Genomic DNA, 15,588 nt, shown 5'->3' with positions numbered 1-15,588 from the left:
CAATTTAATGATGTTGTGTTTTTGGAAGGGAACATTTTGTGATTTTGAAGATTGTATTGTATTGTGGTATTGCCATATCATGCAATTTTGTTTCTATCGTCAAGCCCGCCCTAGTGTAAAAGGATAATAGTATAATTAAGAAATGTACATTGTTGTTTTAAATTAAAGTTTATGTTATTCCTTAATCAACTTTAAATAAATAAAAAAAATATAATTGATCAAACAAGGTATTATTTCTGAACGTAACCGCATTTTCGCTTCCATTTGCTGTACAGTCTGTCTATTATGTCTGTCATTCGTTTTGATGTTATTGAATAAAAGTTTGTGTTGTAGAAACTATATTATTGAAGAAATTTAAATAAATTGTTGTGTCAATAGTAAACATATATGTGATATTGGTTAAGGCTATAAAGAGTTTTACTGGAAAATGTGCCGTGTATCAACTGTATTCTAATGTGAGCTTTGTACTTCGTAATCGGAAAAAAACACATTACACTTTCGAATTACCGTTATATACTTTTGTTTAATGTTTCGTTAATAACTTGTAATTGTTGTTTTTGTGCATTATTCTCCTCTAAGGGTGAAATTTACGATAATAATCACGAAATTAGAGAACATTAATTTCTAAATTTGACAGATGTCACAGTGATTGTCATTGTATGAAAAGCGTTTATCTTACAAATAATCAAAATAATACGTATTTTGCTGTGACTAACAACATACGAGTTACGTATTAACATCCATTATATAGGCATTTATCCTTTTCAGTATGAAGAAAAGGGACCAAAATAATTTTGTTGCATTTCCCAGTAACAGTTGTTTGTATCATTAGATTGTAAAATGAACACAGTATGTCGTATTTGAGTACATCGGAAAATGTGGGGTAAGTGGTTTGTTACGATATCGCTGTACTGGTATCATATTGACAATCATATCTTTAATATATGCACTTTTATGCTCATCAATATTAATAAACAAAGAATACTTTCTTATGTTTTGGTGTACAGTTTCAGCGGTATTCCCCAAACTATACCAGATGCGAGTTGTGCGACACAGTATAAGATGGCTGTGGAGGGTGTGTCGGGGGGCTGCGGTGGTGAAGTAAACATGTTTATACATGACAGTTCAGGGGATGAGCAAACTTACATACCACACCTCAGCGATAATTTCTTTCACACCAAATTTAAGATAGATCCCAGTGAACTATACACATTTAATGATTCGGACGTGATAGCTAATGAAATAACAGTTAGTCACACTGAAGATAACTTCATATTTCCTGAAACATTAGAAAAAAGTAAACTCTGTCAAAGTCCGAGTAAAGAGTTGGATATTCTCAGTGGAATCAGCAATGGCGACATCCATGACGGGATCAAGAAGGTGGTGGTTACTAACGGTCACTATTCACCTGATCGGAAAATTAACATCATCAATCACAAAGAAATTAAAACAAATGCCAAAGTACAGAAAGCAAAGAGTCAAGGCCAAAAGGAGATCAGTCGGACGAATGGGACAGAAGCTAGGCGACGGAGTATCCACAGTCCGAAGGCTCAGAATGTCACTGCCAATTCAAACTCTCAGACTGGTAAAGTCAGTATTAACAGTGCAAGCACGAATAGTGTTAAGGCTGCAACGGTAACGAAGTCCCTTTCAGGCTCGGAAACGTTTTTGGATGTGTTTAAAAGGGAACAAGGCGTTGTTGAGACCCAAATGCCGGTGGCTAGCATCGAGAAAATTCCGACGCCTATCATCAAAGTCCCCACCCAGGCACCGAAAAAAGTTCCAACACGTAAATATTTGTATATTCGTTTTTAATTTTAAATCTTTTTACTAATATCATATGCATGATAGTAGGTTACTAAATGTATCTAAATATTTAGTTGACATTTAATATCATAATTATAAGTACTAATAATTATTTTTCTCAAATAATTGTTGTCCTAGGGTTGGAGACAGGTTTTCTTTCAGAGTAGAAAAGTGCAGGCCATAGGCCGCATTGGGGAAGTGCAAATTGGTAGACTTCACACACTTAAGATTTATTTTTATTTGTCTCAGGCAATACATTTGCCGAGTAAACTTTCACTTTTGTAGTTTCATGAATTCTTTGTTAAAAAATGTGTTGAAAAGTATTTTAGAAGAAGAATACAAATGTTATCTACTGATTTATGTATTTAAGTAACTAGATCAAATGCAATTTGATACACAATACGAAGATAATGTTCTTAGAAATAACAGGTATGTAATTAGAGTTTCTGAGTCTATAATTAGTTGAAACATAATATTTAATTACTCTTCAACTATATTATTTCAAATAAGGATAAAAATTCAAAAATATGCAGTAAAGGTACCGAGAGTAGTAAGTAATAAGTACATTTGACTAAGTAATCTTTAGTATATGTTTTTGGTTATTTTCTAAAAGTAATGACACAAATGTTAATATTTCTTTGCCATTAATAAAGGATATATATAATAAAGCAAATATGTAATAGTGTGGTGCAAAATTAGATCAAATCTGTAGAAAATAAGTTATATTTTATACATAAAACAACAAAAGTACTAGTTAAAATGTAAACAGTACAATTATAAAATGCCTTTTATCATTTTTAGGGTTCCATATCTAAAGGGTAAAAAGAGAACCCTATTACTAAGACATCGCTGTCTGTCCGTCTGTCCTTCTGTGACAGGGCTCTATCTCTGGAACCGTAGTAGATAGACACTTGAAATTTTTACAGAGGATGCATAATGTTAGCCTATAACAACAAATACTAAAAATAAAAAAGTTGAATACAAAAAGTGGTTGCCATACAACAAACTTCTATTTGATATTTTTCCAAGTAACTTTTGAACTGTTATCTGTAGACAGTTAAAATTTTCACAATGTGTGTACTTTAATGGCTGCTATAATAGTAAATACTAGAAAATTAAAAAAATAGAAAGTTTTGGTCGTACAGAACCCTCCTGGTGCGGGTTTAACTTGCACTTCGCCAATTATTTTTATATTTTGAAAGATACATAAAAAGAAAACTAGAAAATCAATCAATCCTTATAAAATTGTATTTTAATTTTCAGTCTGCTGGGTCAGACCTTTTTTTCCATATTCTATGACATTGCAATATTCTATTGAGTTGCCTTTTGCGATGACTTATATAATACATTTATTATTTATTATGTTCACGCATACACTATCTTGATACCCGGCCATAGTTGATACAGCGACACTGATAAACCCATAAACTATAAAATATATGCTTAATAATAGAATTATATTAATTATCTACACAATTACATGGATTTTGCTAGTTTTATTAAATTTATAATTATTGGAATATGGCTAATAAATCATATATAATGTTAATTATAAAGTTTCAGTACTTATGATAATATCTGAAACATTTGCTATCAAATTGTTCACATTATTTTTATGGACTTACGAGGGTTATGTAAGTCCATTTTTGAAAATATTTTTTAGAGTTAACTAAGAATGCCTCATATGAAAATATATGTTTAGCGGAGAACAAGAACTTTTAGCTAGATAGGTAGATTAGGTAAATAGAAGCTAATACCATCTTAGATATTCACTTGAAACATTGCAATGAAATAGAAAGGTTTTTTGAATGTCAATCTAACATATCTTCAGATCTATGTGAAGTATTGTAGAACTAGTGAGGGTTGCAATCATCAAATTTTTGGTACATTATGGCATGCATAGATTTTAATGTTTTATATATTTATTCACGTTAGAGATCACGTCTTAAGTACCACTTTTTACCATTTACAGCTAAACCATCCCAATCCAAGCCTCGTCGTGGTCGTGGGCCAACAGTCCACGAGGCGTTACAACGGATACCCAACCAACGGAGAGTGATAGCCGTGCCCAATTCAGCGTGGCACGCGCCAGGCGAGGAGATCTTCCGTTGTGGTCCATTGAACGATAAGCAAGCGAACTCGTTCAGACAACTCGATAGTAGCAGTGATGACGACCCTATACCTGATTTTGGTAAGGAATTTATTATATTTGCTGTTAATAAACCATAATATGTAATATGTTTTTATGTAATACAATGTAATGTTTGTGGTAGGTATATTATTGTTACATATCTATACTAATATTATAAAGAGGAAAACTTTGTTTGTTTGTTTGGTTGTAATGAATAGGCTCAAAAACTACTGGACCGATTTTAAAAATTCTTTCACCATTCGAAAGCTACATTATCCACGAGTAACATAGGCTATATTTCATAAGAAATATATATGATAAATAGATTTTGAGGCGGTACAAAGTTTGCTGGGTCAGCTAGTATCAAATATAAAGCTAAGAATAAGCCAAGTAATAATAAGTCATTAATAACTACAGTCACTTTGTCTCCCTTCCCTTTTGGAAATCATATTTGTTTTGATGCATTTGGGAAAAAATATGGGAGTGATTTTTACAAGACCGGCTGCTAAAAATCCACAGCATAATGTTACTTACTAAATATTGCTAATTTTACAGAAAAAATATGTTCGTGTCGTATCACTTGGTACTTTTTTTTTGTTTTGCAATATTTTGAATTCTTGTGCGTGTTCATATCGATACAAGCACACTTTCTTATTTTTTCACCTTTTCTTATGAAATATTTCAATTCCTCAATCAGAATCGGCGTCAGGACCGGTATGCGTGGAAGAGAGCGCGGCTGAATCGCGAGGGGCGAGGCTGGCGTTACGTCGCGCGGCGTTACGACGTCACGTCGCTCGTGCGGCCACTACGCTCGACTTGGGGAGCGATCTTAAAGAATATAAATCGCTCGCGTCGCTTATCAAGGTTTGTTTTCGTTTTAAGGTAAGGTTAAGTTGTTTTAATATTAGGCTAGGATTTTGGAGTTTTTAACAATATTTATAATACATAAAAGGTAAACCAAAACAATGGCAGCGCTGAGCTATGACATCATGACTCTCTGGTGGCGACCACGTTTGACTTATAATTCTCGCTTATCAAGTTTTTTTTTCAATATAAAATCAATATTAATAAAGGTTTGTAATAGACGCGATGTACATGGGCAAGTCGAAGTGAAGTTAAATGCACACTCAACGGTTGCTGGAACACGACTGACTACGATTTAACATAACAGAACGCATCGCGCGGCGTTACAATAGTTTAGGGCGTGGCTTAGCGACCTTTCGGCACCCGTTTGTTCGCGCGATATGCCGCCGGGGGACTATTCTGGAGAGGCCCTATTCTGTAGTGCGTTACAGGTTTTTATTAGTGTATGATTTGAGTCTATAAGAAGTCCGATTTTTTGTCTAATTTTCCTGTCTGTCCTGTCCTGTCCTGTCTGCCTGTCTAATGTTCCTGTGTAATTATATAGGGATATTAAGAAGTATCAAAAAATGTGATACAATTTTATTATATACAGTTTTTTTATATCTTCAACAGAAACAAATAAATAGTCCAGGGTCATCAGCCAATCTCCCACCTCAAACCCTGAACCATTTGCTGGCGATGAGAGGAATGTCTTCTGTGCTAACGATACAAGAACGGAGAATGCTTAGGTGAGTACATACATATTTATGTAACACGGTAAGTATTTTCTGTGATGCTATTAAAATCTCTTTTAGTTTAATGATAGTAGATTTTGACAAGATCTGTTGTGCTATGTACTATGTGAAAGTATTTGTTAGTTACCTCAGTTGGGACATGTCTGCAGTTTTTTTTCATATATTTTGTATATTATACCAATCCCAAATATGATATGAGCCATTAAAGGAAAGATATGTCGTTACCTTAAATTTCCCATATAAGTTATACTATATTGTATATATTTAATGTTTATTACACATTGTTTTACACTGTGTACAATTCTTAATTAAACTATATAATTGTTATAAGTGTCATTGCTCCTAATTTTTCCCTTGATACCACTTATGTATTTTTGAAGTCAAACTTGTAGCTTAGAAATAATATATATATAGAAACTTAGAAGCGTATAGTAGCTTCGAAAATATGAATATATAGAAAAAATATAGCAACAGTTTTGTATAGACAGATAAATATTTCACTGTTAAAGTGACTGTTGAAACTAAAAACATGTTATGTATTTGTAATAATATTATATGTTTTATATAAGTTATTATAAGCTATCTGATTGAAGTATAATTGAAAGAATTATAAGTGAAGTTTGATTTCAACACTCAACACACCTTAGCATAGTTATTTTACTTTCTGAATACCCAAAAATGTAGTTGAGTTTTACTTTTTGTCCAATGTTTAGTGATTAAACCAGACATTCCTGAATTGAGATTTGCTTATAGGTACTGTTCCGAATAGAGAATTAAACTGCATGCACATATTTTGTGAATGGTACAAAATTACAAATCTCAAAATTGTTCGAGTTCCGGTAATTTTCTTTAGTGGAGTTATAAAACGATATAATATTCTGAATACTCGTTTCTTTTGTCAAAATTATTGCTAAAGATGCTTATAGTACCTAATCTGATAGGGCAGTAATAGTAATAGCCAACGAATATGTAATTCATCTGATGTTAAGCGGGATCTACAGCTAACTCTAAGTAGAACAGCTTCATGTGCAAGCCAAGTGGTTTCCACATGAAGCTCACTTGGTATATTGGTCTTGGCTCACTAGGTACCGCTAGTTGTATTGTACTTACATTATGTACCGTTAGTTATTACAATAAGGACCTTAAGTTATTCAACAATGACCAAGTCGGGCCATTTTTTATACCTTCTGTTTAGAGGTTCTTTTGTTATTAGGTAGAAATTTGTGGAGCACAGATATATTTACAGATTGTTAGGTAGGTAGTATTAGCTAGGCTTACAATTGCCTTATTTATATATTTATGAACACACAATACCAGAGTGATAGCTAAAAGTAAGTAAAATAAATTGGTATTTATTATTTAAAATTTTGTTTAAAAATCTTTTTTTGAGTACTTGTAATATGAGACTTCTTTATAGTTAATAGAAAATTCAATCTTAAACATATGGTTCATGATTCCATAAGCCACAATTTCTATTCGTAGGTATACTTAAAATGTGGTAGTAGGAGTAGGTAGTAGGTATTGTTTCTTTTGTCATCTGTTTAGGAGCAATGACCTTATGACTACATAGCTGTATCTGGCAGTTTACTACAAAAGTTCAAAGCACGTGTTTGCGTAGTGTATGCTAATTTGTGAGTCATTGAGGAAATTCAACAAAATGTATTCATTTGCATAATAACGATGGTAGTGTAAAGAGCAGAAATGTAACAATTGAATGTATGTGTATGTTGTATTCGGAGATTTGAATAATGAGGTTAAGGAAGGTATATTGGATATGTTTAACAAATTTCCTTGTTTGACTTATGTATGGATTGATAATAAAATGCGGATGTTCTCAAAATTAAATAAAATTAATGATGATGATATGAATGATATATTCTTGCCAAAAGCAACTTTTGGAACTTGAACTACTTGACTTCAAGACGCCAGTATGCTAATGCCAATGAATCCAATATGTTTGCTTTAATAATAACAACAAAAAGCTGTCCTTCATAATATGTACTTCTAAAGCAACTTCAATTCAAACAGATCATCCGGCTGGTCGGGCGGCGAGAGCGGTCGGTCAATAGACACGCCGGCGACATGCGCAGAGGAGCGCTGCACGGAGTCGCCGGTGCCGTGCGCGCGGTACTGCCTCTCGCACATCACGCTCGCGCCGGAGCAGCGGCTGTACGCGGCGTGCGCGGCCGTGTTCGCGGGCGGCGAGCGCTGCAAGCAGCCGCTGTTGCCGCTGCACGAGCAGACGCCGCTGTGCGCTGAGCACGCGTGGAAGCGGGTGAGTCCCACTATAGTCTATAGTCCGGCAAACTATTCCATGTGCGCGGCGAGCGCTGTAAGCAGACGCTGTTGCCGCTGCACGAGCAGACGCCGCTCTGCGCTGAGCACGCGTGGAAGCGGGTGAGTCACACTATAGTCCTTAGTCCGGCAAACTTTTCTGTGCGTGCGGCGAGCGCTGAAAGCAGCCGCTGTTGCCGCTGCACGAACAAACGCCGCTGTGCGCTGAGCACGCGTGGAAGCGGGTGAGCCACACTATAGTTCTTAGTCCGGCAAACTTTTCTGTGCGTGCGGCGAGCGCTGTAAGCAGACGCTGTTGCCGCTGCACGAACAAACGCCGCTGTGCGCTGAGCACGCGTGGAAGCGGGTGAGCCACACTATAGTTCTTAGTCCGGCAAACTTTTCTGTGCGTGCGGCGAGCGCTGTAAGCAGACGCTGTTGCCGCTGCACGAACAAACGCCGCTGTGCGCTGAGCACGCGTGGAAGCGGGTGAGCCACACTATAGTTCTTAGTCCGGCAAACTTTTCTGTGCGTGCGGCGAGCGCTGTAAGCAGACGCTGTTGCCGCTGCACGAACAAACGCCGCTGTGCGCTGAGCACGCGTGGAAGCGGGTGAGCCACACTATAGTTCTTAGTCCGGCAAACTTTTCTATGTGTGCGGCGAGGGATGCTTTCTGGGTGGGTGGCGGTGTTCGCGGGCGGCGAGCGCTGTAAGCAGACGCTGTTGCCGCTGCACGAGCAGACGCCGCTCTGCGCTGAGCACGCGTGGAAGCGGGTGAGTCACACTATAGTCCTTAGTCCGGCAAACTTTTCTGTGCGTGCGGCGAGCGCTGAAAGCAGCCGCTGTTGCCGCTGCACGAACAAACGCCGCTGTGCGCTGAGCACGCGTGGAAGCGGGTGAGCCACACTATAGTTCTTAGTCCGGCAAACTTTTCTGTGCGTGCGGCGAGCGCTGTAAGCAGACGCTGTTGCCGCTGCACGAACAAACGCCGCTGTGCGCTGAGCACGCGTGGAAGCGGGTGAGCCACACTATAGTTCTTAGTCCGGCAAACTTTTCTGTGCGTGCGGCGAGCGCTGTAAGCAGACGCTGTTGCCGCTGCACGAACAAACGCCGCTGTGCGCTGAGCACGCGTGGAAGCGGGTGAGACACACTATAGTTCTTAGTCCGGCAAACTTTTCTGTGCGTGCGGCGAGCGCTGTAAGCAGACGCTGTTGCCGCTGCACGAACAAACGCCGCTGTGCGCTGAGCACGCGTGGAAGCGGGTGAGCCACACTATAGTTCTTAGTCCGGCAAACTTTTCTGTGCGTGCGGCGAGCGCTGTAAGCAGACGCTGTTGCCGCTGCACGAACAAACGCCGCTGTGCGCTGAGCACGCGTGGAAGCGGGTGAGCCACACTATAGTTCTTAGTCCGGCAAACTTTTCTGTGCGTGCGGCGAGCGCTGTAAGCAGACGCTGTTGCCGCTGCACGAACAAACGCCGCTGTGCGCTGAGCACGCGTGGAAGCGGGTGAGCCACACTATAGTTCTTAGTCCGGCAAACTTTTCTGTGCGTGCGGCGAGCGCTGTAAGCAGACGCTGTTGCCGCTGCACGAACAAACGCCGCTGTGCGCTGAGCACGCGTGGAAGCGGGTGAGCCACACTATAGTTCTTAGTCCGGCAAACTTTTCTATGTGTGCGGCGAGGGATGCTTTCTGGGTGGGTGGCGGTGTTCGCGGGCGGCGAGCGCTGCAAGCAGCCGCTATTGCCGCTGCACGAGCAAACGCCGCTGAGCGCTGAGCACGCGTGGAAGCGCGTGGGCGTTACAATGTAGTCGTAATAGGTTAGGGAATACGGATTAAAATTGTCGGGTCAATTGTGTATGTTAGGGAGTGGGGAGTATTATCGCCTCTCAACTTGAACAAGAAAAGAGACACAAAAGCTAGGCGTAAGTATATTTCTTGATTAGATATTAGTTAAACAGGGATATTAAATGCTAATGGTATATAATCGACGATAATTATTATTATTATATTAATATAAGAGTAGCGGACGAGCATGCAGTCCACCTGATGGTAAGTGGCTACTGCCGCCCATGGACATCTGTAATCAACCCCAGATAGGATTAGATATTCCTACTTGAGGTCGCCCACAGATGCGCCACTACCCCTAAGGACTAAGCTGAAACGCCTCGGAAAAGCCTGTCTCCCTTACCACACCCTTCAAACCGGAACACAGCTGTGCTTAACACTGCTGTTATTAGGTGGAAATAGGTGTGGCGGTGGTGCCGCCGGAGTCGAACCTCAAAGGGTTCTACCACCTTCATTATTATCCCTTGATAATTACTGTACTGTAATTACTGTAAATATTACTCCTTTCTTTATTTCAAAGTGTCAATAACTTGAATACTTGAATTGGCTTGAATACTATTCATATTCACTATTGTTCAAGTTCGCTGACTGTTGAGTCAGCGTAGTACGTGCTCTTGGGCACGTAAATATCCTTATGACATTTTCTCACCATTTATGATACTCATAAAGAAAAAAATATAAATTTAAGTGAAGTTAAAGACCGAAGTCCGAAATTTATACGACAAGCTTAAAAATAATCTGAAACATAATCATGCATAGTATAAGAATGACGTAATATTCCAGGACAACTACGAACAAATGAGCCGCGAGTGCAAGCCCCAGAAGGCGGCCCGCAAGCGTGTGTGGACGCCGAGCGCGCGCGTGACGAAACCCCAGCGGTCGCCCCGGCGGCCGAAGCGACGCCGCCGATTGGTGCCGAGGCGACCGCCCACACAATCGCAAAGTTTGTCAGGTACCATCCGTCCATCAGCCTTTAATAGTCCACTGCTGGACATAGGCCTCCCCTAATCTACGCCACTCCGACCGGTCTTGAGCGATCTTGATGTTACCCGCCGTCCGCTTCAGGTCATCAGTCCACCTGGTCAGGGGGCGTCCTGTACTCCTTTTGCCGTAAATAATAATGTAATAGATAATGTATATATTTACGTACATTTATCAGTATCATTTTAAGGTTATAAACGTTGCATACTTTTACAGAAATCAACGTGTGTTCCAATTCATCCACATACGACAGTTCAGAGGACACGGCAGTAGGCGGTCTCAGCGAGAATGAGTATATTGCGCCGGGGAACTCGCACGAATTAGGTAATTCTAGCCGTGAATTGTAATACAATTTTTAAGCACGCTCCACATTCTCGCTAGAAAAGTACGAGAAACGAGAATGTGGATCCGTTACGATTTTTTTCTCGTGTTCTCGCGAGAATGTGAAGCGGACTTTATAATCATCAAGAGATGTACATATAATAATTATAAAGTTATAAAGTATATATTTTATGTTTGTTTTTCTTTGCAGAAGTAGGGCAAGTGCCGCCGGATGACATACTGGATCCATCGGTTTTGAGTCAGATTCCAGATGAAGCTTTTACGGAGTTTTTTAACCAAGGTATAATTTTATTTAAAATTCTTGTCTTTGCAAACATAACCAGCCGAGTGTTTTTTTTTAAATATATATAAAAATAATAAATATAAATAAAAATAGCAAATAATTTATGTACATTATAATTTATATACTGGAAAACCTAATAATATGATCATTACTGTCATTTACATACCATACATTTTTGTGCCATATGCAAAATCCTTTTGGAACTAACAAAGCATTATATCCTAGTAAAAACTCCATATCATGGTTGGGTTTCGGGAAGGAGAGGAATATAAGTTGAAATCGTTATTTTTGCCAAAAGTAATACCACGAGGCCTTGTGTGGAATTAACTACAAAGGCAACGTTAGTGCGGAGATAAGTTGGATGGGTGAATCAAAAATCTTTACTTTATTTTTATATCGTTCGTCAACAAAATGACACAATACCGTTTTATTTTATCCTATTTATTTTGATGAGTGTGTTCCGTAGCGGAGGGCGGTCCAGCGTTCGCTGAGACCTCTGAGCTGACGGCGGCGCTGGAGGCGGTGCTGGACGAGCGCGCGCTCGACACCATCGCCGACTGCGTGTTCACGCCGCCGCACGCCGCGCCCGCGCCCGCCGCGCCCGCCAAGGTAACTGGGCGCTGAGGGGAGCTCGGGGTGACGCGGCTGGAGGCGGTACCACTACCCTAACTTCAGGTCCGCTCTGAAGTTAATGCGCGCGGGGGTAGTTGGAGAGCCAATGCGGTCGAATACAACTGTAGTCTGATTTATAATTAGGTGGCCAAAATTTAAACAAAGAAATGTCACTGTCAAAATTAACAAGAAACAAAAACTTTAAGAAAATTAACAAAAAACGAAAACTTTAAAAGCTATACACAATTTAACAAACGCGCTATGAAAATGAGAAAACATTCGAGTTCGATCACAATCACGAAAATGAATAACATCAGCTATGAAACTTAAAAATGACGTGAAATGTTTTGGATTCCGATTGTGTTACCATTATCACATTTTAATTTTCTACCATAAACCTTGTTTATTATTATTGTTACAGTATGGAACGAAATTGAGGTAATATAAATATTAGAAAATGTGAATGAAAATGTTAATTTATTTAGATTATTATTTTATTATTGTTGTATTATTTTAATATCGTCCAAAATAAAAACTACCACTTGAAACGTATTTTCTTGATAGGTCAACACCTTTGTTTACATTTTGGACACCTAATTATGAATCGAACTATACAAGCATACTCCATATCAACGTAAGGGCACACTAACGCAGCTATGTACCCGCGGGCGAGAGCGGGCAGCGGACGGGTGCCGAGGGGTCCCGCGTTGTCTTCGTCCCGCTAATATCTACAATTTGCTGTTGCGACGCGACTCATTTTTATATTCAAAGTGGACTAGCAGTTTGGCGCGGACTCTACCCCTGGTACTACGGTACATCAGAGAGTCTACCTATTCAGGTATGCCTGCGCAGGTCAACCGAACTGTGTGTGGGAACAGACCTGTGCAGGTTTTGGAACCTGTGCAAGCGACCGGCGCAAGATTAAAAATCAATTCGTTCGTGTGACACCGTACGGTGTGTTTTTAATTGTCGATGTCATCGCAAACAAAACTGCACATTGTACGGTACACCGGAACGTCCCTGTACACGCTATGATACACGGACGTGCGCTTGACCTGTACAGGTAAATCTGTGCGGGTAAACAATTTACGCGGAACAATGCCGACATGCGCAGTTAAGACACGGAATTGAAGAAAAAGTGCGAAGAAATATCGTTTCATTCGTAAATGATCTTACAACTACATTTTTTAATATTTTTCAAACACGATAATAGATGACAGTGACAATTGTCAAAAGGTTACATTTTCTTGTTAGAAGCGAGTAATCTTTACTAATCTATGCTCTGCTACCCCTGAGGGCTATGCTGGAACGCCCCGGAAAAGTATGTCCCCCTTACCACACCCTTCAAACCACAACACAGCAGCGCTTAACACTGCTGTTCTGAGGCAGAAATAGGTGTGGCGGTGGTGCCGCCGGAGTCCAACCACATAAGGTTCTACCACCTTTCATACACATATTCATAGTAAGTCACATTCTTTGGCGTTGCGCCGTACGCACATCGAACTTACAACGTGCGAGACGTGGCGGAAATGATTTTTTGAAAGATGTGGCTTTATATAAGATTAATTTGGCTAAGTAATGGCAGAGTATAAGTCTATGAGTATCTACTTTAATACAAGTTAATTCACCTGACCTGCTTTAATGCTCATATTACTTATGAGATCGAATACTTGGCAATACTTGGCAATACCGATACTTAATTGTCCTATATATTCTCTATACATGATTCGTATTTGGCAAATATACTACGAATACATATAAAGAAAATTACAAGAAATATTTAATTTCAGGTGCAGGTACCGGCCGCCGTAACCCTAGAAATGTCGTCGAGCGCCCCATCATAATATAGTTATAACGCGTCCTATGTTAAGTTATATTAATTACTTTATTTACTGTACAACCTAGGAACAAATTCGATGACCGTAATCTCAATGGAACATTATATCTTCATGCTTTAAGTTTCGTATGTGTGCGCTGTATATGTAGGATGTGTGAGTAACGTTAATGGGAATAGAGATTGTAATTGATTGTCTTGAAGCGTTGAATTGTGTGGAATATGATAGTTGTGTGTAGGTAGGGACTGTAAGGGAGTTCTGAGAATCGTCGACAATTGTATCTGTATGAAGGCTTTATGTATTTTGTAGGTAAATTTTGTATGAACATGATCGTTCCTGCTGATATTACAAATGCAAGTCGATATTGACGAAATAGTGTCATTGTATGTAATTTATTAATAAAGTTAGGGCTTTTCTTTATTTTTATGTAATTAAAGTTCTATGACATTACTTGCATATTAAATCAACGCACTACTTGATTTTCCAAAAATATGAATAAATAAATAATCATGAAAAGACACTAAAAATCTGCCCTAAAAAATGTGTAACATGCAACATACAACAAAAAAAAAATTGAAGGGTTTCGTTATACATGAACGAGTTTGCGAGTACGATCAATTTTTAACAAAATACTAAATACTCTCTCTTAATGACTAGTGTATGAAAAAAATATGTGTACGTCCTCAAGCTACAAAAGAATGGGGTTTGGTAAAAAATACCCTGCTTTATGTAAACCCTGTCATACAAAGAAACCTAAACACTATGGATGGATTGGTTATGGATATGATATTCAAAATCACTTTTTGTTGGATTTAAAATTGTATTTGTCGTATTTTCGGAGCTCTCTTACCGTTATAGCTTAGGGAATTGTCAAGATGTAGTATGGTGTTGTGACGTCGTTTTACTGTGATCGGTACGGAGCGAGCGAGACAGATGATTCTCTTCTAAGCGGTATTTTTATAGCATTAGCTTCTACGTTACAGAACAAATACAGTTGAAAGGACTGCCCTTAGTAACACGCGTAGATTTTTTTATCGACTCAATGTAAGTTGGTTCTTCGAAGTCGGTTCATGTTTTAATGTATGATTTGAACGTTTTGGTGTTAGTTGTAATTTGTATGTATGTATTTCCCCTATGCCTCTCCCATACATGCGTGACGAAGTGCTGTATAAGATTATATGGACTAAATAGGCGTACTTTGTAGATTATATAGGCACAATATAAAAAATAAATAGGTGCACTATGTAGTCCATACAGGCGCAATAGACTAAATAGGCTCGCTATATAGACATAATAGGGGCATTATGTATACTATATAAGTTCCCACGCTTTGTCAAAATTGCGACTTCTAATGGCATTTAAACTTTAAGATGTGAAACAAACTGTCAAGTTGTCCGTCAAGTTTGATGTCTGTACTAATCTGTCAAGTTGTCGTGTTACTGTCAACATCGTAGGGTCACGCAGATCAACAGTTCATAACTTGACGATAATGGTACCCTTTGTGTACTTGTAATGCCGCTCACAAATTATAAAAAAAGGAATGAGAGACGTATAGAAAAGTCGCAGTTTACAAGCAAGTTTTATCTATGTATATTGCGACCATAGACAAAGTGTCATCGCGACGCAAGTTTGGGAGGGGGTTTATAAACAAATCGTGCGTATCACAAAGTTAGCGTATGGTTGTCATTTTTCTAGCAAGACCACAGCTTATAAAAAGTTTACTCGCAACTAAGTTATTTTCTTGAAATTTGTTTCGAGTATTTACGTTAGGAGTAGTCTAAATTATTAAAGCTTAGTTAACCAGTGCGCAAATAATTCTAAGAGATTATAAAACTGTACGTCAAATTTGTGGGGCATTCGCTTTTACAATATTTATAGGA

General features: G+C 38.9%; 1 protein-coding gene across 1 annotated transcript; it reads left to right on the top strand.

Annotated features, from left to right (window-relative positions):
* Positions 1-284: 284 nt before the first annotated feature.
* Positions 285-14,111, top strand: LOC140742828 (uncharacterized). The gene is made up of 12 exons (XM_073073859.1): positions 285-455; positions 769-883; positions 1,008-1,789; positions 3,779-3,997; positions 4,635-4,801; positions 5,414-5,529; positions 7,564-7,810; positions 10,439-10,607; positions 10,853-10,960; positions 11,169-11,258; positions 11,728-11,870; positions 13,664-14,111. Exons 2-12 carry the CDS (start codon positions 852-854, stop codon positions 13,715-13,717), a joined length of 2,127 nt encoding a protein of 708 aa, XP_072929960.1. The 5' UTR covers positions 285-455; positions 769-851; the 3' UTR covers positions 13,718-14,111.
* The last annotated feature ends 1,477 nt before the right edge of the window (positions 14,112-15,588 follow it).

This window comes from Epargyreus clarus, unplaced genomic scaffold (genome assembly GCF_041222505.1).
Source record: "Epargyreus clarus isolate Ecla_fem2 unplaced genomic scaffold, WU_Ecla_fem_2.2 ptg000006l, whole genome shotgun sequence".
NCBI classification, from domain to species: Eukaryota; Metazoa; Arthropoda; class Insecta; order Lepidoptera; family Hesperiidae; genus Epargyreus; species Epargyreus clarus.
This window is presented reverse-complemented; position numbering and strand designations above follow the sequence as displayed.

Bases quoted from the DNA above. Each gene is read 5' to 3' on its own strand.
- LOC140742828 (XM_073073859.1), top strand. From the start codon at position 852: ATGTCGTATTTGAGTACATCGGAAAATGTGGG. The intron at 7,811-10,438 runs GTGAGTCCCACT...GTAATATTCCAG, and splicing joins CTGAGCACGCGTGGAAGCGG to GACAACTACGAACAAATGAG. The intron at 10,961-11,168 runs GTAATTCTAGCC...TTTTCTTTGCAG, and splicing joins GGGGAACTCGCACGAATTAG to AAGTAGGGCAAGTGCCGCCG.